The sequence below is a fragment of the Equus asinus genome, chromosome 20 (assembly GCF_041296235.1).
Source record: "Equus asinus isolate D_3611 breed Donkey chromosome 20, EquAss-T2T_v2, whole genome shotgun sequence".
Lineage (NCBI taxonomy): Eukaryota > Metazoa > Chordata > Mammalia > Perissodactyla > Equidae > Equus > Equus asinus.
In genome coordinates this window covers 23,696,211-23,724,030 of record NC_091809.1, presented here as the reverse complement: position 1 = coordinate 23,724,030, position 27,820 = coordinate 23,696,211, and the positions used below count along the sequence as shown (strand labels likewise).

Sequence of the window (27,820 nt, the reverse complement as noted above, 5' to 3'; positions counted from 1 at the left end):
AGCAAGGTGAGATTTCAGTTGTACGTGATTTCTTTTTATTTATTTATTTTTTTCCTTTCTTTCCCCAAAACCCCCCAGTACATAGTTGTATATTCTTCGTTGTGGGTCCTTCTAGTTGTGGCATGTGGAACGCTGCCTCAGCGTGGTTTGATGAACAGTGCCATGTCGGCGCCCAGGATTTGAACCAATGAAACACTGGGCCGCCTGCAGCAGAGCGGGTGAACTTAACCACTCGGCCACGGGGCCAGCCCCTATTAATGGATTCTTATGTTAATTCATTTTCAGAGGCAAAACCATTTCTTTCCTGGGTTAAATTCCACATGGTCATGGTTTTAGGTCCTTTGAAATATTGCTGGAATCAGTGTAATAGTGTTTTGGTAGGCTTTTTTCATCTATATTAAAAGAAGTATCTGTATACTGTAGTATAATGTAGTATCGTATAAACTTTTCTAAGGCTGCATATAGTTTGTATCTGTGTGTGTATATGTGTATATATAGGGAGAATGTAGTGTGTATGTATTTCCACAAGTGGTATATTCAGTATGTTATCTGTATATAGTATAGGTGGCATATAGTATATTGTTATACATAATCAGTATTATATATAAGTAGAATATATTCCATATAACTGACATATATAGTAATTTCTGTCATGTATAGTATAGCAATATAATTTTTCAGAATACTATTACAGTCTTATCAGTCTGTAGCATAGTGGGTCTCAATACCATGTCTGTCCAGAGAATTATTCAAATAAGCCATCCTTATCCTCCCGTGGGAGCATGGGGGCACCTCATTGTGTTGAGGCTCCAAAGCCACCCCCCCGACCCCTGGTTGTTTTCTCTGCTTCTGATTTCAAGTGAGGTGTGAGTGTGTGTCTCAGAAATAACAACTAATTTCTCAGCCGGAGGGTTGAGGTGAGGCTCCATGGTTTGATGTTCAGTCTGTGCAGAGACCCGTGTGACCTTCTTTTGTATTTGTGGAACTATGGGAAAGATTATCACACAGTCTTTCTTCCAAAGGGTTGCCTCGAATAACGAGTTGATGTTGTTGTGACCAGGCAGCTCGACCATTGGCACTGAGCAAAAAGCCTGTAAAACTGTGAAGATGAGGCAGACTGTTGGCATCTTCTAGCCTGATTGCCTGGAGTTTGACCCTGCTGAGCACTGGGTCCCCTCTTTGATCAGGGATGGCCTGGTTAGGGACAGCAGCAGCAGCTCTGCAGTGTTCTCCATCACGTGTGCTGGTGGCACACCACATTGACATGACCTAGGTGCGGGATGTATTAGACATGAACAAGAAAGCAAAGCACATTTCACCATGTAAGCCACTTGACTTTTGCACATCAAAGGGGAGAGAAAATAGGTACTGTAATTGCTTCTTTTGCATAAATACTGAAAAGACTTAGAAGAAATGAATTCCATTATGTGTACATGGGCATGGGGAAATGAGATGCCAGTCCCAGAAGACATGCTGGACGTCAGCCTTCAGACACACTTTGAGATCTCAGGCTGAATTTTTGAAACTTGATACTCAAAAGAAACAATTCATGATAAACAGAGTGCATGAACCATTTTATTTTTCATACTCTTGAATAACAGAAATTGACAGTAAATTTTAAAGGTCTCATTGGCTTTATTGAGCCTTATGTGAGGTGAGCAGCATCCCATCCAGCAAGAGAGGAGCTCGAAATGGTAGAGAAAAGGGAAACCTTGTAAAGGCAGGAAAACGAAGTCGTAAACATCAAATAGGAATATTTTAGGCCAGGTTACCTGCTTTTGGGGATAGAAGGGTCTTACTAGATTCCTGGGAAAGGCTGAAGCTTCAGTTAGGTGAGGGATTTGGCCCTGGTTGGGTGATGTTGGGAGTAGCAAGATGACTCCATCGTGGGCTCGTGGTTTTCTTTTTTACAATTTCCCTTCGTTGCTCAGACTCGCAGCTTAACTGAGCTATGTGATCAAATTTAAGGCATTTGTGTCCCTCTCAGCTAGTGCTGTGACATTCTCCCAGGTTTTTCTCTTCCCTTGGGTCATAGCCAGAGGTCATGGTGTTTTTGCTTAACCCCTGTGACCCGCATGTTTACAGCCTTTACCCTGTGAAAGGCTGCAGGTTCACAATCTGTAGGGTGGTCATCTCTGGTCTTTTCTGAAGTTCCAGTGCAGGGAGAGCACCGCTCGGTGGTTAGCAGCTGCAAACACGCACTTGACACGTCTGAGAGAACACAGTGCACCGGGGAGTTAATGATGATTCCAGTAGGCAGGGGAGCTCTGAACATCGGCGATGAGCTTTGGGGCCATGGTCCCCAAGACCAAACCAATCACAATCAGTAAATCAAAGAAAGACCCCGTGGAAGGAGTCACCTTCTAATAAAGCTGTTTACTTGCTCAGTGATCCTGTGTCTTTGAGTTTCACCTTCCCCAGAAGTGTTCATTCAGGAGCAGCAGCTGGTACCAGGTGGCCACAGCACAGACACCTGCCTGCTCAGCTAAGAGAGAATCAAGGGCTGTCTTGGTGCCAAGGCCAACTGTGGCCAGAGAGTCTAAGGATCTTTGTTGGGCAGCTCTTGTCTTAGCAATGGGTTTGCAATGTCTTCAAGAGCTGAGGAGAGGTTTTCTGATCATATTCTCATTTACCTTTCCTCCTAACCAGGGAGGTATGGCCCTGTGAAAGGAAGCGACTCGGAAGTCCTGAGTGCCTCCTGGTAGGTCCTTGCGGACTCAGTGATGTAAATTCAGGGGCGTCAACTAGTGGGACTTCTTCCTTGTGAAAGTTAGGGGCGCAGTTAGGTAATGTAAGAGGCATTGCCCAGTTATGCACTGCCATCCAGCAGATTCTGACATGTGCTACAACTGATCTATACACTTCCAAAATGGTGGAAATGTACGTTTCATGATATCTGTATATTACCACAATTTAAAGTAAAAGTTTAAGGCAACAGAGTGAAAACAAAACCCACAGAATGGAAGAAAATGTTGGAAACCATGTATCTCATAAGGAACTGGTACGAAAAATTTCTAAATACGTCTTGAAACTTAGTTTTAAAAAGTCAAATAACTCTATTTACATGTGTCAAAGGATCTGAGTATGTTCTTTTCTAAAGAAGATGGACACATGGTCAAGAGCATATGAAAATATGCTGGACATTGTTAGTCACCAAGGAAATGCAAATGAGAACCCCAGTTAGATAAGGCTTCACAACCACTAGGATAGCCACAATCCAGAAGGAAGATGATAAGTTTTCTTGGGGATATATTTAGAAATTTGAACTCTCATACATGGGTGGTAAGAACACAACATGGTGTAGTTAATGTGGGAAAAGATCTGGGATTCCTCAAATATACAACCTAAAATTACCATATGATCCATCATTGCCAACTCTAGGTACCTACCTGTGTGTGTGTGTGTGTGTGTTTGTGTGGTGAGAACACTTAAGCCACTGACTTAGCAAATTTCAGGTCTACAAATTGTATGTGCATATCAAATCATCATGGGTTTATCTTTAAATATAGACAATTTTATTCGTCACTTATATCTCAGTAAAGCTGGGGGCAGTGGAAGAGTTTCTAGATGCATCCCACATTTACATGAGGATTTATTGTTTTCCTTATGACATTGAAAATAGGAATCAATTGCCTTAGGCATAGTGGTTAACATTTGGGAGGTCTCTAGGGACTTGGGTAAAAACTGATCTAAAATAAATTTCCTCCTAGTGTAAAATGTACAGCTGAGACTTTAAAGACCACGTGTCACACCCTGTGGTTAGACTGTTACCAGAGAAAGATGCGGTTCTCCCAACCGATGCACATAAAAAGCCAATTATTCCCGCATCAGCCTTTGGGGAAAGAAAACAGGTTATCCTCCATCAGTCTGTGAGGAGACAGGAGGCACATGCTGTCAGATCTGCATTGCCGATTCAGGATTTGGGGAAAGTTTCACAGGTTAGGGGAACAGGCTGGCCTGTGGAAATGCTGCCAGGCCAGGTGTGCATTGGAGGCATTTAGCATTTATGGTAGGTTTGAAACATGACGAGGTTTTAAGCAGTTAGGGCAAGGTGTGGATGGGTTTCAACAGCAGATCTGCCTGCACGATGGACCCCTCATCTCTGATGAGAGTGTGACTTTCCAGTCCTGGTCGTGTCCCCCTCCTTTAGTTCCATGGGGAGGACAGTGGTGGGTTCTGGTGTCATTTCAGGTCAAGATATCTTCTGCATGTGCTCTGGCGTCATGCTTTGTAGTTTTCTGAAAACCAGCTCTTGATCACTGCATTGATAAGAGATGGGTTGTTTCACGCTGGTCCTGGTGGCCCATAGTTACAAGACTGAAGAGTCCCTGTACCCCAGGTAGGGCTGTGGCATTCCAACTTCGCACCAGAGCCAAGCGCTCTGGGATTCTTTATCTTAAGCACCAAATGAGTGGGGATGGGGAAGGCGTGGGTGGAGGGTTCCACTAGCAAGAGTCAAAGATTAAACTGGAGCCTGGCTCTTTGTGACAAATGGTGAGGCCCTATTTAAATGTCTCCAATTCTATACAAGGGGCATAATTCCATGATTGGCCTTGAAGCCTTACCCCAAGCCCTTGACCCTAAAGCCCATAAGACCCTCTTGTTTCAGTGTGGCCTGGCCGGGGCCACCCTGTGGTGTAGCCTTATTGCTCCCTTTGGAAACTCAGTCAGGAATTCTCTGTGCACACCTGTGCCCCTGTGTTCATAAAGAGCTGGGTGAAGAGAGTAGAGGCAGCCCCAAGGCAGGAAAAAGTTGTGTGTAAATGCAAATGTGCCAGTGAGCCAGGTTCCAGCCAGCAGCCTAGGCGGGTTCCTTGGAGCCATGCAGCCTGCCCCGCACTGTCACTCATCCATGAGAGGGTGGGGCCTTCCTGACTGTCCAATCAGGGGAGCCCCTGGGGCATGTGGGTGGGGTGATGCAGTGTATCTATCCACTTGGAGCTCCTTTCTTGTTCCTGTCATGCTTGGGGTAGATTGTCACGTGCCTTGAATGGTCCCTGGTGGCTCTGCCACCCTGTCTGTCTTCCTGTGAGCTGCACTGGCCATAGGAGCCACGAGAAGGACTCAGGGAGACCGAGGAGACCCAGAAATGATGAGTGTGCTGCCCTGGGGTGAGGAGACGGGGAGGAGGGACTGGTTGGCACTGGCCACAGCAGGACCCAGCCTCCCTGTGGACACTTCTGGAGTCTGGGGCCCCGAGTCTGCAGGTGACAGGGCTTACATCTCAACTGGGGGTGTTTCGAGCCTCAATTTGGATGTAGTCACTTTCTGAGTGTGTTTTCCTTCTGAACTGTAGGCAAACAGGCAGTTCCTGTGAGCTGATTCATTTATCCTTGTTCCTGTCCTTGGATTCCTGTATAACTTGAAGATTGCAGCCCTTTGATTCGAGTTTCGTTCACACCTGGGGTTTTAAAATGTCAGTTGACAGAGATGATGTGAGTCAGGTGAGAAAATTGTAGAAGCAAATAGAATTTTTGTTCCATTGAGGCTCGAGAACCTCCAGATGTGAGATGGGTTTACTTAAGTTCTCAGGTGCTTGTTCCAATTTTAGGTCAGTTTTTGTGTGTCCGTGTCCCTTGAAGACATGTTAAAGTTTATACAACCACAACTAGAGGGACCCACAACTAGAATATACAACTACGTACTTGGGGGATTTGGGGAGAAAAAAAGCGAAAAAGAAAATTATTGGCAACAGTTGTCAGCTCAGGTGCCAATCTAAAAAAAAAAGACGTGTATGCAGCAGGAACATGGAAGGACATAGAGGGAGTCATGCTAAGCAAAATAAACCAGTCTGAGAAAGACAAACACTAGATGATTTCACTCACATGAGGAATATAAACAAGTACTGGGACAAAGAAAACAGTTCAGTGGTTACCAGGGGAATGGGGGGTGGGGGGGCACTGGGGGTGAAAGGGAGAACTTATGTGGTGACACTCAAGAAATGATGTACAACTGAGATCTCACATTGATGTAAACTGTTATGAACTCAAAAAAAAAAAAAAAGTGTATACTTTCCAGGTCTGGCCCAGTGGCGCAGCGGTTCACTCGTTCTGTTTCTCGGCGGCCCGGGTTCGCCAGTTCGGATCCCCAGTGCAGACATGGCACCGCTTCTGTAGCCATGCTGTGGCAGGCATCCTACATATTAAGTAGAGGAAGATGGGCATGGATGTTAGCTCAGGGCCAGTCTTCCTCAGCAAAAATGAGGAGGATTGGCTCACATGTTAGCTCAGGGCTAATCTTCCTTCAAAAAAAAAAAGTCTATACTATTCCTCAATGTTGCCGGCAGCCTCAAAGGGCAAGGAATGACAGGTACCACCCAGGGTATTTGGTTGTTTAAGTAATCAGAGGTTATTGATAAAGGGAAACAGAACGAGGAGCGGGGATACAGGGAAACAACAAAGCGGTACTCACATCATCCACACCACAGTCAGCTGGGAAGTCCTGACAGTTTGCACGGTGGGCGGGATGCCGATTGTCCGGGTCTGAGGCAAAGTGTCCTTTCCTCAGTGACACTCCCAATCGTTCTGTGCCTGGGACTCCCTTTATCCTAGAGTTTCTCTGGGTTCCAACTCGGGTTTCAGACATTTGGATACTTTGAGTCATTTCTTCTTGTTTCCACGGATGGGGTGCTTCTCTCTTTTTTGTTCCCACGGATGGGATGTTTCTAAAGTCCCATCAGGTGCCTGTCGGGGTGGGCAGCCCAGACAAGGAACATGGTGCAGGACATATACTTTGTAGCTTGTGCCTTAGAGTTAGGGCCGAAGTGGCCATCTTTGGCCCCGAGCCCAGACACATTCCTTCATGTAGGGCCCAGGCCCAGTGTCCTTGGAAGGCGGGGAGGTCCGTGAACTCTGTAAACCCTGGCAGATGAATTCCTACTTTAATGGAGGTGAAGGAAAAGCCCTTGAATTTCTGTTTCCATTGATAGGAGGAAACAGGTCAAAGCTTATGTAAATGTTTGGAATTCCTAGTTCATCACAAGGCTTAATTGTACACTCCAATGTGTTATAATATGCTACTCGTTCCTGAAAATATCCCCAGTGTGACATATAGTGGAGGGACAAACGATAATGCCCTTGTCCTTTTACTTAGAAAGGGTTTTGTTGGGCTGGCCCTGTGGCTGAGTGGTTCAGTTAATACGCTCCGCTTTGGCAGCCCAGGGTTTTGCTGGTTGGGATCCTGGGTGAGGACATGGCACTGCTCCTCAGGCCACACTGAGGCGATGTCCCACACGCCACAACTAGAAGGACCCACAACTAAAATATACAACTATGTACTGGGGGAACTTGGGGAGAAAAAGCAGAAAAAAGAGAAGATTGCCAACCGTTGTTAGCTCAGGTGGCAATCTTTAAAAAAAGGTTTGTAATTTTTTTTAATGTTTATGGTTTAGTGTTTTTTAAATTTTTAAAAATTTATTTTTCCATATATATGTTTGTTTATTTTTTTCTGTGTACATCATAATATATTTTGCATTCTGTGTAGATTACATCATGTTCACCCCCCAAAGACTAATTATAATCCATCACCACACATGTGCCCAGTCACTCCCCTCACCCCCTACCCCACAACCACCAATCCAATCTCTGTTGCCGGGTGTGTGTTGTTTTCGTCTTCTCCTTATGAGTGAGATCATATGGCACTTGACCCTGCCCCTCTGACTGCCACCCTGAAGGTCCATCCCTGTTGTCCCTTCATTTCTCATGGCAGAGCAGCACTCCACTGAGTACACACACCACATCTTCCTTATCCTTTTGTCCCTCGAAGGGCATCTAGGTCACCTCCAAGTCCCGGCCACCGTGAATAATGCAGCAGTGAACACAGGGGTGCAGGTATCTTGATGCATTTGTCTTTTCAAGTTCCCAGGATAAACACCCAGCAGTGGACCAGCTGGCTCACCTGGTACATCCATACAGGAAATCCATACTGCTTTCCACAGTGGCTGCACAGCCTGCACCCCCACCAGCAGTGTACGAGGGTTATTAGTGTTTAAAGGATTAAACCTGGGAGTGGTTTCTCTGTAGACAAGTTAAAATTAAATTAATTTTAAATATCAAAAGTTAATTAAAAATAATGATCAATAGGAAAATAAGGAGTATAAACATTTTTCTCCTTATTTTCAATAAATAATGAATGAGAAGGTTAAAACTTTCCTAAGACTGGGGGTGGCCTGGCAGTGTGGTGGTTGGGTGCACAGACTCTGCTTCAGCAGCCCGGGGTTCACAGGTTGAGATCCCGGGTGTTGACGTCCACAGCACTCATCAAGCCGTGCTGTGGCAGCATCCCACATACAAAATACAAGAAAGATGGGCACAGATGTTAGCTCAGGGACAGTCTTCCTCATGAAAAAAAGAATTCCTGAGAGCAAAGTGACTTAAGGAGACTCCCTGCCTGCACGTCCTGCCCCACTCCTCTACTCTGACTCCAGCCTCCCTACATGACCAGTTTTGATCACTGCTTCACCATCCTGTTAGTGTTTCTTTATAGAAAAAGAAGCCAGTGTGACTGCCTATTTTTCTCACCCGTGTTTGTTCTTGTAACGAGTGGCCAGGGTTTGATGCTGATGATGTTTGATGACTGAACACTTAAGCCTTGCCCTCCCTTTTCCCCTGGGCCTTCTTACCTGGACAGGCTGATGAGAAAGCCTGGAGGCTCCTGCACTGTGGGCTGCTGCTTGCTGGGCAGCTCCTCCTGGGCCCTGTGCTGCCCTGTGTTGCACTGTTGACCCCACCAAGCCTGGTTGTAACTGCAGAGGACTCCAGGTTGTCAGTTTTGGGAATTCCTGTCCTCTGAGAGCAGGAGTCTGGGAATCAGGCCCTCCTTAATGTGATCTTCTGTCAGTGTCTTGGGTGGCATCTGTGTGTGTGTTGAGAGTGAAGGTGAGACTGAGGCTGGAGTCACCTTGACATTAGGGGGAGTCTGCGGTTATGAGGATGATTATACCCTGTCACTGAGCTGAGCCCATCCGATGGTCACTCCTTCAAGAGCAATTATTTCAGAGAGAAAGAAGGGACAGGAAAGTGCAGGCAGTAGGAAGCAAGATTCCAGAGGGCTCCCCAGGGCCCCAAAGTCACTCTGCCACTGCAACAGAGAGTCTATTGCAACAAAGACCCTGACCTTCTGGGTTATAGTGACAACACCCCAGTCTGACTTTGTCAGAGCAAAGGGATTGGTTCCAACCAACTTAAGCCCAGGCACTTGAACTCTATAAAGCAACCAGTTGTCTTGCCCCTTTGTGGGAAAAGAACTCTGGAAATCTCTTGACTCAGAGATCCCCAAAACAGAAGTCAGAGTCACACTTGTATGTACACTAATAGGTCTACAACACCAGGACACTCGTCATCCACCTTGGGGTTCTGCCACTCCTGATAGTGACCATGGCACTTCTCAGAGGATCCAGTGTTGTCCTCCCCAGCAAGGCATCCGATGGAAGTTTCCCCTCCCCTGTGGGTCTCAGGCTCCTAGAGCACAGACTGGCTTCCTGAGATCAGTTGAAGTCATGGCACAACTAGAAGGACCTACGACTAGAATATACAACCATGTATTGGGGGCTTTTGGGAGAAGAAGAAGAAAAGATGGGCAACAGATATTGGCTCAAGACCAATCTTGAAAAAAAAAAAACTTGAAGTCAGTTGAATGAGAACTGTCTTGTTTCAGTAAAAAAGGGCTGAATTGTAGCGAGTCTGTCTTCATGATTTTGTAAAAAAGACAGCGGTTTTAAGTTTACAGAAAAATTGATTAGAATTTAGAATTTCTGCATAACCCTTCTCTCTGCATCCACACAGTTTGCACTCTTTCACATTTGCTATCACTGTGGCACACTTCTTAGAATTTCCAAGCCCATGTGGATGCATTACAGTGCACGGTGCACATTAGCACTGACTCTGTGTGTTACACACTGTGTGGGGTTTGGCAAATGTGTACTGACGTGTCCCCATCATTTCTGTATCATGGAGTGTACTTTCGCTTCCCTGAAACTCCTCTGTGCTCCACCTGTTGATTCATCCCTCCCTTCAACCTCCAAATCCTTGACAAGTAAAGATCTTTCTACTGGCTCATACTTTTGTCTTTTCCAGAATGTCACGTACTTGGAATCATACACTACATAGCCTTGTCACATTGGCTTCTTTACTTAGTAATAGACTTCTAAGGTGCCTCGATGTGTTTTCATGGCTTGATACCTCACTTCTTTTTATCATTGGACGGTGTTTCATTGTTTGGATGCACCACTGCTTGACTGTTTGATACTTAAAGGACATCTTGTTGAAAATTCTAACTCTTGCCAATTATGAATAAAGTGCTTATAAACATTCTTATGGGCTGGCTCGGTGGTACAGCGGTTAAGTGTTTATGTTGTGCCTCTTGGCGGCCCAGGGTTCGCTGGTTCAGATCCTGGGTGCGGACATGGCACCACTTGGCAAGTCATGCTGTGGCAGGCGTCCCACGTATAAAGTAGAAGAAGATGGGCATGGATGTTAGCTCAGGGCCAGTCTTCCTCAGCAAAAAGAGGAGGAGCTCAGGGCTAGTCTTCCTCAAAAAAACAAACAAAAGAAGCACATTTTTATGTAGGTTTTGTGCAAACATAAGGTTTCGGCTCATTTGGGAAAATTACACGGATCGTGATTGCTGGCTCTTACTCTATGTAGTGACAGTGTATTTTATTCTGAAAGGAGGTTCCTGTCTTCCAGTGTGGGTTTTCCCAATCCCGTTTCCACCCGTGATGAACTAGGATTCTCTGTGGCTTTCCATCTTCACCGATATTTGCTGTTTTTAATATGTTGACTTTTAACCCATTTAGTAAGTGTTTAGTGATCCCCATTGTTGTTTTCTTTGCAATTTCCTAATGACATTTGATGTGGAGCATGTTTCATTTTGCTTATTTCCCGTCTAGATCTCTTCTTCAGTGAGCTGTCTGCAGATCTTTGGCCCGTTGTTTAATTGCTTGTTTTTCCTCTATTAAGGTTTAAGAATTCTTTGCATATTTCAGATAGCCGTCATTTATCCAACAGTATTTTACAGAGGTTTTCTCTTACTCTGAATTGTGTTGCTCTTCTCTTTACACCATCTTTCTCAGAGGAGGAATTTTTCGTTTTAATTATGTAAAATTTCTCATTTTCTGAACCTTGCCTTTTGGTTTTCTATGTGAAAATTCATCAATAGACACAAGGTCATCCAGATTTTCTTCTGTGTTCTCTTGTAGGAGTTTATTCCTTTGGCATTTTACATTCAGATGTGTGACGTGTTTTGACTTAATTTTCATGAAAAGTGTAAGGCCTATGTCTGTGTTTGTTTTGTGCGTGTGTATTTGCACGTGGGTATCCATTATTTCACCCACTGTTTTTTAAAATACCTTCTTTTTCATTTGAATCTCCTTCCCTTCTTTGTGAAAGCTCAGTTGACTCTATTCGTGTCGGTCTAGAAGGACAGCAGTCGACTCACACATCCTGCAAACTTGCTGTGCTCTCATTAGTCCCAGGAGTCGTTTCTGCCATTGTGAGTTCTTCCAGTTGTTGCATAGAGACAGTCATATCATATGGAACAAGCACCATGAATTTAGCTACAGGATTTGTGAAGATGTTCTTTCTCAAGAAGTGGAGGTTCCCCTCTATTACTAGTTTATCATAAATGGATGTTGCATTTTCTCAATTCTTAGTTTATATTCCTTCCCCCTCCTTTCCTTTTTGGTATTAGTTATTTCTGTCTTCCCTCTTCTCTTTGTTATCTTGACTAGATATTTACCATTTTTTTGGTCTTGAGAAACAAGCAGCTTTTTTCTTCTTATTTTCTCCATTGATTTCCCACAATGACGTTCATTTCGTTTCTTATTTTATTATTTCTTTTACTGTGCTTGCTGTGGGTTTAACTTGCTCTTCTTTTTATGCTTTGCTAAGGTACATGCTTGCATTAGTGATTAGCGATCATTGATTTTTCCAGTGTATTTGTTTGATGGCATAAATTTCCCCCTGGATATTGCTTTCGCTACATCCAAGAACCTTTGCTGTGTTGTGTTTTCAGCTTTTTAACTCAAAATAAGTTTTCATTTTTCTTGAGACTTGTAGTTTGATACTCTGTAGTTTAGAAGTGTATTTTTTGGGTCACCACACATGAGAGGGTTTTCCAGCTATTGCTGGTAAATTGACTTCTAGAAGAATGCCTGTGTGCTGTGAGAGACTATTTTGTATGATTTCTGTTCTTTCAAGTTTGTTAAGGTGTGCTTTATGTCCCAGGTTGTGGTTTGTTTTGGTGAATGTTCCATGTGAACCTGAGAAGAATGTATATTCTGCTGTTCTGTGAAGTATTCCACAGATTACAGCAAAACCCAGCTGTTTTGCAGTGCTGTTCATTGCACCTCTGTCCTTCCTCACTTCCTGCCTACTGAAATTTCTCTAAAGATTTTATTTTTTTCTTTTTTCTCCCCAAAGCCCCCCGGTACATAGTTGTATATTCTTAGTTGTGGGTCCTTCTAGTTGTGGCATGTGGGACACCGCCTCAGTGTGGTTTGATGAGCAGTGCCATGTCCGCGCCCTGGATTCGAACCAACGAAACACTGGGCCGCCTGCAGCGGAGCGCGCAAACTTAACCTCTCAGCCACAGGGCCAGCCCACTGCCTACTGAAATGTCTAATTCCCGATGAGGGGGTGTTGACTTCTACAGCTATGGTACTGGATTTGTCTCTTTCTCCTGAATTCGGTCAGTTCCTCCCTGAAGGTGTGTTGCCCCTCTGTTGTTAGGCAGGTACACATGCAGCGTTGCTGTGCCTTCTCAGAGAATAGGCCCCTTTATCAGTACCTACTGCCCCTCTATCTCTGCATTTTCCTCAGTTTGAAATCTGCATTGTCTATGATGTCTATTCCTCTGGCAGCTTCCTTTGGAGTGTCTTGGCATGGTCTGTTTTTCTCCATCCCTTTACCCTTCATTTGTTGTGACTTTATACTTAGAGTGGGTTTCTTGCAGACAATATATAATGGTCTATTTTTGGTTGTTCTTTTTAAAGATTGGTGCCGGAGGTAACATCTGTTGCCAATCGTGTTTTTTTTTTTTTTCCTTTCTAGATTGCCACCTGAGCTAACAACTGTTGCCAGTCTTTTTTTGTTTGTTTTTCTGCTTTTTCTCCCCAAATGCCCCCGGTATATAGTTGTATTTTTTAGTTGTGGGTGCTTCTAGTTGTGGTACGTGAGATGCCGCTTCAACATGGCCTGATGAGCGGTGCCATGTCCGCGCCCAGGAACCGAGCCCTGGGCTGCTGAAACAGAGTGCATGAACTTAACCACTTGGCCACGGGGCAGTCCCCCATAATGGTATTTTCCCAAATCTATAACTGTGTCTTTCAGTTACAATGACACCATTGATGATTAAAGTGGTTATTGATTCAGTTGTATTAATATTTATGAAAATTTTTACTTTCTCCATTTTTACCCTTGTTTGTTTTTGTCTTTTTGCCACCTTCTCTGGCTAAAATTGAGCATTTACTGTAATTCTTTTTTTATCCTCTCTTATCATATCTGTTACGCATTTTTAAAAAGAAACATTTTAGTGGTTGCCCTTGAATTTTCATCATACATTTACAACTAACCCCCCCCCCGCCAAGTAACACTGTGCCACTTCACCGTGTGCAAGTACCTCTTAACACACTGTCCCCAATTTTCCTTTCCCTGTGTCTTGTCACATTGCTGTCATTTATTTCACTTCTCCGTAAGCTTCTCATCACCAACTGCATTGTTGCTGACATTAGTTTAAACAAAGTATCATCTGTGGTATTAATTATAAGAAACAAAAGATACTTCCCCTCCTTTTTTCTTCTTCTAATCCCCTACCTTTATCATTTACATTCTTTCTGATAAACATTTGAACAACTTCATTCAACGTATGTGTACTCGGGACAAAGTTCCTCATTTTGTCTCAGAAAGTCCTTATTTCTTCTTTGTACTGAAGGATAATTTTGCTTGACTGAATTCTAGGAAAGTGGCTTTTATTTTCAACACTTTAAGTCTTTCAGTCTCCTCTGCTCTTGCTGCATGGTTTTTGAGAAGTGGTCCGGTTTAATTCAAATCTTTGTTTCTTTCTGTCGAAGGTGTGTTTCTTCTCTGGCACTTTTCAGCACATTCTCTGTCTGTGATTTTTCTCTAGTTTCAGTGTGATACCCTTGGGTGTGCACTTTTGTACTTATCGTGTTTGGTGTTCTGTGAGCTTCCTGGATGAACAGTGTTGTGGGGACCTGGAAATGGCCACCCCAAGATATGTCTCTTTGGCATCAGGATTATTTGAGGCTGATTGCTTTTGATAAAGTGGGACAGGGAAGGAGGAATGGAACTTGCCCTTCCTTAGGACACATTTACATTTGTAAGGTAAATCTCTATCTGTAAAGGTGCCTCCCTCTCTGTACCAGGAAGAAGAAAGGAGATGACCTTCTCTCTAGAAACTCTTAATCAATACCAAAGGCAAGGACTTAAATCTGCATTTTATTGTGCTTGTCTGGAACCTCCTGTAACTAACTTCCCTCCCCCTCCCAATGGTGGCATTTCTTAAGGATTAAGCATCTTTCCTTAGGCTAGGAACTGATTGCTGCACTCGCCTGTGACCACCCAGCTCCAGACAATCACCTTGCCTCCTGCTACGCCCACTAAGACAGCAGACCACTGCCTGCTGTGTCCATCAAGGGCTGTGCCGACAGGGCAATCTTGTGACTCTTGTGGGAGGGACATTTCAATCACATGTGAAACACCCCGTTTGGGGGGTATATAACCACTCTGTGCACCCCACTTCTTTGGTGCCCTTTCTTCCTTTGGGAAGAAAGGCCCCGGGCCATGGTTCCTCATAAAGCTTTGTTTAATTTTCTCTTGCTATTCTGTCTCATGTGAATTTAATTCGTTCTCTGGCCAGACGAACCCACATTTGGGAAGAGGAAATGTCTTCCTCCCCTACAGTGTGCTGTCTGTCATTAATTTTACAGTATTTTGGTCATTACTACTTCACGTTTTCCTCTGTCTCTCTCTGCCTCTCTTTTCCTTCAGGTTTTCCCATTATGTGGGTTTTAAACCTTCCCTTAAAGAGGCTGTCCTAGGCTTCATGGAAATTGTGTTCTGTCTTTTTTGTTGTTTTTGCTCTTGCATTAGACTATGGTGAAAGAGATTTTTTTTTTTTTTTTTTTAGTATAGGCCTTATTAAGAACAGAACACGTGGGGCATATTTCAAAATGCCATCTCTTTTTTTGTCTTTCCCAGTTTGGATACTCTGGGTTGTCCTGTGACCTCAAGTCTCTCCTGGATCTAAGAAGGGTTGTTCATTTCAAGTTTGTTCATTTTCTTCTTGTGAGATCAACAACGACAGCTTCTAAGCTCCTTAGGCACAGGATCAGAAGTCAGCAGGGCATCATCCACAGTGGCTGGTCAGGAAATGCTTCCTCTTGAAGTTGGACAAAGGAAATTTTATGTTGTTTTGCAGGAAACCACTGTTAAATACTTCATGTATTTTATAATCATGGGCAAATTTAACATCAAACCATTGTGGACTTCAAGGAACTCCCTTGCAATCTGCAGCTCTCTTTTTTTACTTTTTTAAGATTGACACCTGAGCTAACAACTGTTGCCGATCTTTTTTTTTTCTCCCTGCTTTTTCTCCCCCAATCCCCCCAGTACATAGTTGTATATTGTAGTTTTGAGTGCCTCTGGTTTTGCTATGTGGGCCGCTGCCTCAGCATTGCCTAACAAGCAGTGCCATGTCTAAAGTGGAGTGTGCATAACCACTAGACCACGGGGCCAGCCCAAATCTGCAGCTCGTAACCTACCCCTCAAGGGGAGCGAAGCTCAGGGTACACTGTTAGCATTTGACTACAAAGAGCTCTTATGGCACATTATTCTCTCAGAGTGTGTTCTAAAAATGGTGACAAGTAGCTTTGAGGCCCATGAGTATAGGGATATTCTGGTCTAAATTTTCATGGCTGCTTCTTTGTGCCTGAGTTCTCAGTTCATAATAATTCCAGCCCCATCCAATCATACAGCATGAGAAAGGTAGAACTGAGTCCATGATCAATATTTCACAAGTTAAAAGCAGTGTTTCAGCACAAGAGGATTTCCATTCAGCCAGCTAGATCTGGTTACCTGTAATGGCCTGGAGTAGTTTAGGACAGTGTGGGCAGCTTGGCTTGGTCAAGATGTGATTTTCACAGGCCTCCTGGACTCTCAGTTTGGTGATGGGACCAGACCAAAAAGCTACCAGTTGTTCACTATGTTTCTATTCACTGAAACATCCCGTAGATTTCACCTGCCTCATGGAGTGCCATAACCGGTGGGTAATATGGAAGAAGATGAAAGAACTTAATAGTTGTTTCATTTTATACCATTTCTGTCATTTCCCAGCCTGTTCTGGAACTTGTCATTAGAGAGAAATAGGATGTAATGTCATCACAGTAAAACTGTGTAAATATTTCCATGAGGTCATAATATTGTTATATTGATGGGCAAGTGTGTACAGTAAAAAGCAAGTTTGTGATGATAACAACATAGAATGAATGTTTGGAGATAATAGAATCCCATGTGACCTTCCTAGAATTGGGGTATAGATCCCCAGTGCTGTCAGGCTCATGTATCCTACTCTACACACATTTGTGGTGTTTCAGGACTCAGTGGCCATTGAGGACGTGGCTGTGAACTTCACCCCAGAGGAGTGGGCTTTACTGGATCCTTCACAGAGGAGACTCTACAGAGATGTGATGTGGGAAACCTTCAGGATCCTGGCCTCAGTAGGTAAGAGCGAGGAAAGTCCTTCACTGCATCAATGAGAGAAGAAGTGCTGCTTGCCCATCAAGAGTGTTCTAAGGGACTGGCCTGGCGACATGGCAGTTAAGTTCGCACATTGTGCTTTCGTTGCCCAGGATTCAGATCTCATGTGCAGACCTGGCACCACTTGGCAAGCCATGCTGTGGCAGGCGTCCCACTAACAAAGTAGAGGGAGATTGGTACGGATTTTAGCTCAGGGGCAGTCTTCCTCAGCAAAAAGAGAAGTATTGGTGGCAGATGTTAGCCCAGAGCTAATCTTCCTCAAAAAAAAAAAAAGAGTGTTGTAAGATGTAAAAGGTGGAAAGGGGAGGTTGTTAGTAAATAAAGTAGAAATGGCCATAGATTATCAAATACTTAGAATGCACAAACTTTTCTTCAATTTCTAATATTTGGAATAAACTTTCTTTGTCTGTATTTTAGGAATAACGTGGGAAGATCATGATATTAAAGATCAGTGCAAAGACCAGGGGAGAAAACTACGGTGAGTGGTGCAATAGAAATCTCTATCTTATGTGAGAATCCTTCTATGTTAAGAAATTTCTTTAAAAAAAGCAAACAAATAACACTTGCTTCAAATTTAGGCATTCTTACAAAATTTTCACCAAGTATACTTTCTGAAATGTGATGTAGAGGTTCACTTTTTGCAGAATATTTCACTTAGAAATAGTATTAGTGAACCCTGTCTATGAATATCACTGTTTGTATAATAACAAGGGGGAAGTCTTCTTGCGAAAAACTCAGTATATTTAATTGCAGAGAATTCACAGGGAAGAAAACATAAACGTTTCCTATAAATCAAAATAAACATAAGAAATATGAAATCATTCATAAAGAAATCACTAACAATGTGCTTCTCATTTGTACAGAAAGCATATGGTAGTGAGACTCTGTGAAAGTGAAGAGGGTAGTCAGTGTGGAGAAAACGTCAGCCTTCTTCCAAATCTCAGTCTGAACAAGAAAACTACAGGAGCTAAACCATGGGGATGCAGTGCATGTGGAAGAGTCTTCACGCATCATTCATTGCTGAAAATGCTCATTAGATGTCACACTGAACATAAAACATATGACTATCAAAAATATGGAGAGAAGCCATATAAATGTAAGGAATGTGGGAAAGCCTTCACTTATCTCACTTTACTTCAACCATATGAAAGAACTCATACTGGAGAGAAACCCTATGAATGTAAACAATGCAGTAAAGCATTCACTTATTCCAATTCTCTTCAAAGACATCAAAGAATTCATACGGGAGAGAAACCCTATGAATGTAAACAATGCAGTAAAGCATTCACTTCTTCCAGTTATCTTCGAGTCCATGAAAGAACTCACACTGGAGGGAACCCCTACGAATGTAAACAATGTGGTAAAGCCTTCACTTCTTCCAGTTATCTTCAAATACATGGAAGAATTCATACTGGAGAGAAACCATACGAATGCAAGAAGTGCAGTAAAGCATTCACTTCTTCCAGTTCTCTACGAGTCCATGAAAGAACTCACACTGGAGAGAAACCGTTTGAATGTAAAATATGTGGTAAGGCGTTCAGTTGTAGCAGTCATCTTTCAACACATAAAAGAACTCATACTGAAAGGAAACCCTATGAATGTAAAAAATGTGGTAAAGCTTTCAGTTCTTCCAGTTCTTTTCAAATACATGGAAGAGTTCACACCGGAGAGAAACCATATGAATGTAAGAAATGCAGTAAAGCATTCATTTCTTCCACTTATCTTCGAGTTCATGAAAGAACTCACACTGGAGAGAAACCCTTTGCATGTAAAATATGTGGTAAAACCTTCAGTTATCCCGCTTCTCTTTCAAAACATGAAAGAAGTCACACAGGAGTGAAACCCTATGAATGTAAAAAATGCGGTAAAGCATTCACTTCTTCCAGTTATCTTCAAATACATGAAAGAACCCACACTGGACAGAAGCCCTTTAAATGTAAAATATGTGGTAAAGCCTTCATTTCTACCAATCATCTCTCAACACATGAAAGAATTCACACTGGAGGGAAACCCTACGAATGTGAAAAATGTGGTAAAGCATTCACGTCTTCCAGTTATCTTTCAAAACATATAAGAACGCACACTGGAGAGAAAATGTATGAATGTAAAAATATGCAATAAAGTCTTTAATGCTTCCCGTTCTCTTCGAGTCCATGAAAGAAGTCACAGTGGGGAGAAAGACTCATGAATGTGTGGAAAGTGAGACAGGCTTTATTGCTCATACAACCTTTTGAGGATATGTAGAAATGCACACGAGAGGAAAAAGCAGATATAAACAATTTGGGAAAGACTTTTGTCATCCCAGTTCTTCTTAAAGGCATGAAAGGACTCATTTGACAAAAACATGTTGAATGTAAATAGCATGAGAAAGACATCAGTTGGTCTACATCCTTCTATGTCAAACTCCCACCAAAAAGAAATGTAAATGTAAGTCATATGAGGAAGCTTCATGGAAATTTGTATATGAGCTTCTAAAAACTGTCAGCATGACAGTGTTGTTATAAACGTAATAAATATGTTGTATTGATCAAGCCTCTATCTTAAAGTGCAGCATTGGACTGTGGATTTCTATTAATTACTTCAGAAATGAATATTGAGGTGAGATGATTCTGCTGGTCATCTTTCATAAATAGTACATAACATTCATAGGTAGTGCTTTTCTCTTGAATCAGTTAATTATATTTTATCTTTAGTTTTTTCATAATGTTTTAATTGTTCTGTGTTAGGGGGCCATTGAAAAATGACAGTTTGTATTTGTCATGATTTTGTCACTTGCCTTGTATTTACAGTTCCTGCATGTGCCTAATTCATTGTACATATTGTACATTTTTTTACAGACACCTCCTTTTGGGGGTGGTGGGTAGAGGAGCCTGTTTTTATTTTCTGTACTATTAAACAGGTGGAAAAAAATTTATGTTTGGCGAGTTCATCCAAGAATGTACTTCCTGTGAATTCTTATTTTCCTATTTGGTCCTTTGCAGTTTGTCCTTCCTTCTGAACGGTATTTGGTGAATGGACTTTGAATTAAGTAGAGGCCTGTGGCAGGGCAACAAAATCTAGAGCTGGACACATCACCCCTGTACTGCAATATGTCAGTGAGGGTAATCTGAAGAGCTAGATCTTTAAGAATCCATCCCCTTTATGTGCTGTGTTGGAATTCCCCAATGGCCTGACTTGCATGAGATCTGGAAGGCAGAAGCACACAGGGCCTTAGGCCGATTTTCAAACCACCACACAGGGAGGGAGACAGTTATGTAGGAGCTTTAAGGACACCACCTCCCATCCCTTTTTCTGGATTCTTTGCTCTTCTTGTCAACAGTATCTTGAAAACCAGCAATAACTAGTTGATTTCCATTTTGTTAGAGATGCATTTTCTACCAGTTTCACATCAAAGATCCATTCGACTTAGGGTCTTTCTGTAAGGCCTCTTGTGTCCACCACGAAGCTAGTTCAGACCTTTGTGGTGGGAGTGTTCTCTGATTGCCCTTTTCCCTAGATGATATCTGAATAAGGTCTGATGTGTATAGGAAACACCTTTGCTGTTGATAGTGCTAGTGAGCACATTTTCCTGCTTCGCCATGGCATCTCCAGTGGGGCATCAAAAGAAGAACCTGCGAGTTTGTTTCTTTGCTTCTGGTGCAGCAGCTGCCTTGACCCAGTTCTTCCATGTGAGAACAATCACCTTTCTCACGTTGGGAAGACTGTGTGTGTTTCCTGTTACTTGTAGCTTGAATGCATTCCGTTGATATGTTCTCAGTAACGTTTGAGTGTGCGTCAATAAGACTATGTCTGTCTGTTTCGGAAATGAGCACTTCTGTAGTTGTTTCATTGATGTATTTTATCAACTGTTCCAGTCCATCCCATGTTAATAAATATTATTGTGGATTTCATTTTTACAGACTATATAAATATCCATTTTTGATTATGGATTTTCAGATATACTTTGCAATGTTCTTCATTTAATCGTTATACATTTTGAGTCAGTTTTATCCTGTGCGGACCAATTCAGGGATTTCTTCATCAGGCAAACTCTATTTGTTATTCTTTTACAGTTAGAATTTTTGTCATGAAAATAATTTCTCATTCATTTTTAACCCAAAAACTAACAATCATGGTTTTTTTCCGGTGCCCTCTTCCAGTGACCTGCAGGATTGCACCTGCAGTCAGAGAGGGGTGTCAGGAAGTCTAGTAAGAATGACCACAGACCTAAAGGACCTTGACGTGTAGTGGTAACGGTGCTCAAAGGACTTCTTACAAGATTTTCACCTGTGTTTGTGGATTTGACTGCAATTCAAGGAGGCAGGTTACTTTCTGTATTGAATGACTTCAGAAGATAAACTTAGTTCCGTCTCTTGTAAACTTTTGTTTTGTGAACCGAATCATTGTTTTCTCGAAGGCAAAAACAATGTAGTGAAGGTAGGTTAATGTTTAAGAAGTTGCAGTGAGTCATTTTAGTAAGAAGAAGGAAAAGAGTCATTTATGTTTTGGACTTTTATCCTTTACCATTTTTACCTCTATGGTCACAAAATACTTTTAGTTCTGTGTTGGAAACTGTGTACTTTTAATAAACAAGCTGTCAGACCCTTTTCTCTTCAGCAGGGTAAGGCTTGGCCTTGCAGTGGATGCAGCCAGCTCCTGGTCCTGTGGAACAACTTTGCCTTTCCCACTTACAGTCAAAACACTGATGTATTTCCTATGGTGAATTAGACACTTTACTGTGAAGTACATCATTTAAGTACATAACTTCTCTTCTTAGCATCCTACATAATACTTTCAATATCTTCTTTAGACTCAGCTGAGGCCTTTCAGTTTAGGTAAATTGTGAGACAATGCAAACCCAGCCAGGGAAATAGGACCACTGTGCCACTCTGAAGCCTTTCCTTTTCTGAGACTGTGCTCTTGCTGGTACCATCAGCGTCCCTCACAAGCCATGCAGTGTGGAGTCAGTGTACACTCTGTAGCAGAGCTGAGACAGTGGGATCTGGATACAGAGCATGAGACAGACAAGTCCTGGCAGTGTTGGTGCCCCCATGTTTGTGGAAAAGCAGAAGTGATGGACGCAGTGAAGCTTTGTTTTATAGAATAGAAGAAAGGCCTTTGAAGAAAAGTACAAAATAGCATGAGATAATAGGCTGAGGTGTGTTTATATCTTTTCCATGAGTGTAGGAGTGAGCGAGGATGTCATTATTATTATTATCTGGGACTTGAGACTTCCTATTGATCTAAGCCACAGATATTTGTATTGTCTTTTGTTTTTAATGTCATTTGAGAGGATTTTTATATTACCATCAAATATTTAAAATGTTATCATTTTTGGCATTTTCATTTTGCTGCTCTACAGACTGGAGTGTGCAACATGCACCCCAGCAAACCATGGAGTTCCTCCCACTTAGAGAGACAGTTGCCTTCACCTGCCCTGTTCTAGCTCATCCTGAGTGAGTTCTATGAGTAGAGTGACATCTCTGTGAGTCCACTGTGACCTCCCCATGGAAACAGCACAAAGATCTCTGGGTGGTTAGAGACAACCATCCAAGGAATAATTGACGTGAGCTGGAGAGAGAGAGTGTAATATTTAGTAATATCATAATTCAGTATCAGAGGAGAAATGGGAAATTTTCACCATCTTTTCATCACAGGAGTGGCTGGAAGTCTTCACTTTCAATGATCCAGGAAGCCCTGGAGCCCAGGTAGCTGATCACAGGTTTCATTTCCGTATGCTTAGATGTCCAGGACATGGTGTGGAAAATTGGGGAAGAGCAATAACAGCTCCAAGGTGTAAACAACAAAGGGAACGGGATGTTTTCCTTTTCTTTTTAAGCATGAACTTAGGAACTGGAGGGGTTTCATTCAAATGGACATCAGAGGATTGTTCCTTTGAGGTGATGGATGTTTTTCATCTTTTGATGGCAGTATTCCTAACATTTGTGAAAACTCATGAGAGCACTTAAAGTATTTTATCTATGTGTTATATATAATTATTAGACAATGAATAGTATAGAATTTTTGCATCTATGTTCATCAGCGATATTGGCCTGTAGTTCTGCTTTTTCGTGCTGTCCTTGTCAGGCTTTGGTATCAGCGTGATGTTGGACTTGTAGAGTGTGTTAGGAAGTGTTCCAGCGTCCCCAAATTTTTGGAATACCTTCAAAACGATAGGTATTAACTCTTGTCTGAAAGTTTGGTAGAATTCCCCAGGGAAGCTGTCTGGTCCTGGGGTTTTGTTCTTTGGGAGGCTTTTGATGGCTGTTTGAATCTGTTTCATTGTGATTGGTCTGTTCAAATTGTCTGCTGCTTCTTGAGTGAGCTTTGGGTGATTGTAGGAGTCCAAGAATTTATCCATTTCCTCTAGGTTATCCAGTTTGCTGGCATATAGTTTTTTGTAGTATTGTCTTATATGCCATTGTATTTCTGCGGAGTCTGTTGTTATTACTCCTGTTCCATTTCTGATTTTGTTTATTTGTGCTTTCTCTGTTTTTTTCTTTGTAAGTCTGGCTAGGGGTTTGGCAATTTTATTTATCTTCTCAAAGAACCAGCTCTTTGTTTCATTGATACTTTCTACTGCGTTTTTTGTTTCAATAGCATTTATTTCTGCTCTGATTTTTACTATTTCTCTCCTTCTGCTGACTTTGGGCTTTGTCTTGTTTGTTAAGATGTGCCTGAATTGCAATGAATTTTCCTCTTAATACAGTTTTTGCTGTATCCCATATGAGATGGTATGGCATGTTATCATTTTCATTTGTCTCCAGGTATTTTTTGATTTCTTATTTAATTTCTTCAAGGATCCATTGCTTGTTCGATAGCATATTGTTTAGTCTCCATATCCTTGTGCCTTTCTCAGCTTTTTTCTTGTAATTAATTTCTAGCTTTATAGCACTATGATCTGAGAAGATGCTTGTTATTACTTCAAGTTTTTTAAATTTGTAGAGGCTTGCCTTGTTTCCCAACATATGGTCTATCCTTGAGAATGTTCCATGCGCACTTGAGAAGAATGTGTATTCTGCTGTTTTTGGATGGAGTGTTCTATATATGTCTATTAAGTCCAACTGTTTTAGCTTTTCATTTAGCTCCACTGTTTCTTTGTTGATTTTCTGTCTGGATGATCTGTCCATTGATATGCGTGGGGTGTTGAGGTCCCCTACTATTATTGTGTTATTTTTGATATCTTCTTTTAGGTTTGTTAACAGTTGCTTTATGAAATTTGGTGCTCCTGTGTTGGGTGTATACATATTTATAAGCGTTATGTCTTCTTGATGAAGTGTCCCTTTGATCACTATATATTGTCCCTCTGTGTCTGTTTTTACCTGTCTTATTTTGAAATCCGCTTTGTCTGAAATAAGAATCGCAACACTTGCTTCTTTTTTTGCTTGCTAGCAGCTTGAAGTATTGTCCTCCACCCCTTCACTCTGAGCCTGTGTTTGTCCTTGGGGCTGAGGTGTGTTTCCTGGAGGCAATAAATTGTTGGATCTTGTTCTTTAATCCGTTTTGCCACTCTGTCTTTTTATTGGAGAGTTCAATCCGTTTACATTGAGAGTGATTATTGATGCATGTGGACTTAATGCTGTCAATCTGTCACTCATTATCTTGTTTTCCTGTGTTTCTTTTCCTGTGTTCTTTAGCCTACGCATTGACTACTGCAATTTCTTATGTGGGGTTTCTTAGATTTTTCCTTATTTATGTTTTGTGGCTCTATTCTGTTTTTTAGTTTAGTGGCCACCCCGAAGTTTGTATTTAGAATCTTGTGCATAATATAGTCTATTCTCTGGTGGTCTCTTACTTACTTGGCTTAGACTGATTTAGTCCCTTTGCTCTTCCCCTCATAAATTATTATTTTCATTTCTTATTCCAACTCGTGTTATGAGTTTGTAGTTAGAGTGATAAGATCGTCTTTGCTTTGGTAGTTTCCTTACCTTTCTCCTAATGCTATAGTTCAATATGTGCTATCTTGTTCTGGTTCTATTTATCTGTCTCCCTACTCTGTGGTTTGTGACCCCTTTCTCCCTTTTTTCTTTTTTCAGGTATGACAGGCTTCTTCAGGATTTCTTGTAGTGGAGGACTTTTGGTTACAAATTCCCTTAACTTTTGTTTGTCTGGAAAACATTTAATTTCTCCCTCATATCTGAAGGAAATTCATGCTGGATAGAGTATTCTTGGCTGAAGATTTTTATCTTTTAAAGCTTTGAATATGTCACTCCATTCTCTCCTAGCTTGTAGGGTTTCTGTAGAGAAATCCACTGAAAGTCTGATAGGAGCTCCTTTGTAGGTTATTCTCTTCATCTTACTTCCCTGAGTATTCTTTCTTTGTCTTTCATTTTTGCTATTTGTACTACTATGTGCCTTGCAGTAGGTCTTTTTACATTGATAGATCTAGGAGATCTGAAAGCCTCCTCTACACACATTTCTCCGTCAATCCCTAGATTTGGGAATTTCTCTTCTATAATTTCATTAAGCACACTTTCTGCTCCATTTCCCTTTTCCACGTTCTCGGGAATTCCAATGATCCTTAAATTTTTTCTCCTCATTGAATCCACTCTCTCTTGGAGATTTTCCTCAATTTTTAAAATTCTTAGTTCTCTTTCTTCCTCTGTCTGGAGCCATTCAGCCTGTCTATCTTCAATTATGTTAATATGCTCTTCTATGGTGTCTACATGGGCCTTCAGGGAATCCACATTCCGTTTTATCTGTTCCATTGTGTTTTTCATCTCTAGTAATTCTGTCTGATTCTTCTTTATAATTTCAGTCTCTTTTGTGAAGTAACACCTGAACTTATTGGCTTGTTCCTCTATCTTTCTCTCTACCTCACTGAGTTTTTTGATTATATCTACTCTGAACTCATTTTCACTTAGTTTACCTAATTCCAAGTCCTCAGGACTTAATTCTATGTTTTTATTGTTTTCCTTCTGGTCTGGGGCTTTTATAAATTGATGGATGGTAGATTAGCGTTTTTTTCACATGGTGGTAGAATTCAGTGGCAGTTGCAGCCTGTCGCCCCTAGATGGGGATAGAGAGCCACACGTTCTGAGCTCTCCGCCTTCAGACAAGATGGCGGTGCCCAGTGTGCTTTGCCAGGAGGGAGGGGCTACTTTTCTCGCACACTGATCTGGATTCAGATCAGTTCTGTTCTCTGGTCTCCCGAGGCCCTCGGTTGATGGGGTCCCCATGCATGGAAGCTTTCCCATGTCAGCGGTTTCTACTAAACCAGTAGCAGGAGTCCTGGATGATCCCCCAGTCGCACGGCCCCTCCCCTGCTCCTTCCCAGACCACACAGCAGCAATCGCAGACTCTAGGGGAGGGAGCGACGTTCTCTCCTACCCATTCCAACTCCTCTGAGTCCAGCAGCAAGTTTTCTGTCCTCCGCCTTCTTGGTATTGTAGGTCTCTAATGTGTTGGCATTAGATTTATTATCTCAAAGTCAGTTTTTCCACTCCTTTGTTGTATTTTGGAGGGGAGAGAGTCCCGGGTCAGCTCACCCTGCCATTTTGCTCCCCCCCCTCCAGCCGGGGCCAGCCCCTTTATATGTGTTTCATGGTTGAAGAAACTCTGTACTGGGTGCAGCAGGTCTGCCTTTGAGGCTGTCCTGCTCAGGGACAATTAGAAGTTGAACCAGAATTAGGATCTCAGTGTCTCGTTTGGTTTGCTTGTTTTGCAATTGCAACCACTTTTTTATTGTGATTTTAAAAACCCCATGTAATGTAAAATGTACCATCTTAACCATTTTTAAGCATACACTTCAGTAGTAAGTATATTCACGTTGTTGCGAAACAGATCTACAAAACTTTTTCAGCTTGCAGATCTGAAACTGTATAGCCATTAAATAACTTCCGTTTCCCTCGCCCCCAGCCCCTAGTAACCACCATTCTACTTTGTCTCTATGAATTTGACTGCTGTAGATAGCGCATGTCAGTGGAATCATACAGTATTTGTCTTTTTGCTGTTTGTTTTTCAACTAAATTGCTTCGTGTGAGAGACTTTCCTCCATGCAGGAATGAACTCAGCTGAGAACTAAGGAAAAACCCTAACTGACAGTTTTCCCTCTGGGTCTCCTGGGCCTGTTTCTGTGGTCCTAGGTTCTACTCATAACCCAAAGAAACCCAATATTCCATTAAAACATCTTCTGGGCCATTGTGTCTGCTGCCTGAAAGTGCTGTCGTAGACGTGGTGATGGGGACAGACAAGTCCTAGAAGTAAAACATCGTCTGACTGTTACTCTCTGCATGTTCCCATTTAGAGGGCCCCCAACTTACCTGTGAGGAATGCCCAGGAACGTCTTACCAGGGCTTCTTAGCCTAACAATTCAAGGTGGTTTGTGACTTGGGTGCAGAAAAATTACGTTTATTTCACTAACCATTCACTAAAATTTAGCATTCCCTATGAGTGTAAATGTAGGCAACAAACCACAGCAGGGTTAGCAAACCCATGGCCTCACCACTCGTGGAAGCACAGGCGCCATGATAGCTGTCGCTGGAAATATCGTTCGTATTCATAAATCCTTCAAAATTACAGTAATTGTTAGGCCCACTGCCACATCTTATTTAAAATGTCAATAAGAAGCACACCTATTGCCATATCGTATAACTTTTTAAATGATGCCTGTGTTCCAGTCATTGTTTTCCTTTGTAATCCTGGGTGTTTTATTTTCCCTGTTTGAAAACGTTTATCTGAGAGTCCACAGGCTTTCCCTGACTGCCACCGGCTCCGTGGCACAGAGAAGGCTAGGAACCCTGAGAGCCGATGCTAGAGGTTGGAAGGCAAGTTGATCTCTCATTGAGTGTTTCATTTTTGCCTCTGTGAGTTTTCCTGCCTCTACTTTTTCTCCCTGCCCTGGTCTGTCTTCCCCCGACTCCAGGGTGATCTGCCTCCCTTCCCTTCTCAGAGTCCCAGCAACTCTCCCTGTGTGATGTCAAGAGCTGAGCAATCTGCCTCCTGCTGTATGTCTAGCATCTTTATTTTATTTTTCTTTTTATTTAATTTTTTGACACTCTCAACCTAGAATTTTGTAAACAGAGCTATCCAATAGAAATTTAATATGGGCCACATATGTAATTTAA

At 42.2% G+C, this 27,820-nt stretch overlaps 1 protein-coding gene across 1 annotated transcript; it reads left to right on the top strand.

Moving 5' to 3' along the window:
• LOC106839970 (zinc finger protein 709-like) lies at positions 1-27,729 on the top strand. Its single transcript, XM_070492116.1, is given in 5 exon segments — positions 1-6; positions 16,613-16,739; positions 17,193-17,253; positions 17,639-18,887; positions 18,889-27,729. Coding segments are annotated over 4 exon segments (1,419 nt in total). The 5' UTR covers positions 1-6; positions 16,613-16,705; the 3' UTR covers positions 18,964-27,729.
• Positions 27,730-27,820: the final 91 nt, after the last annotated feature.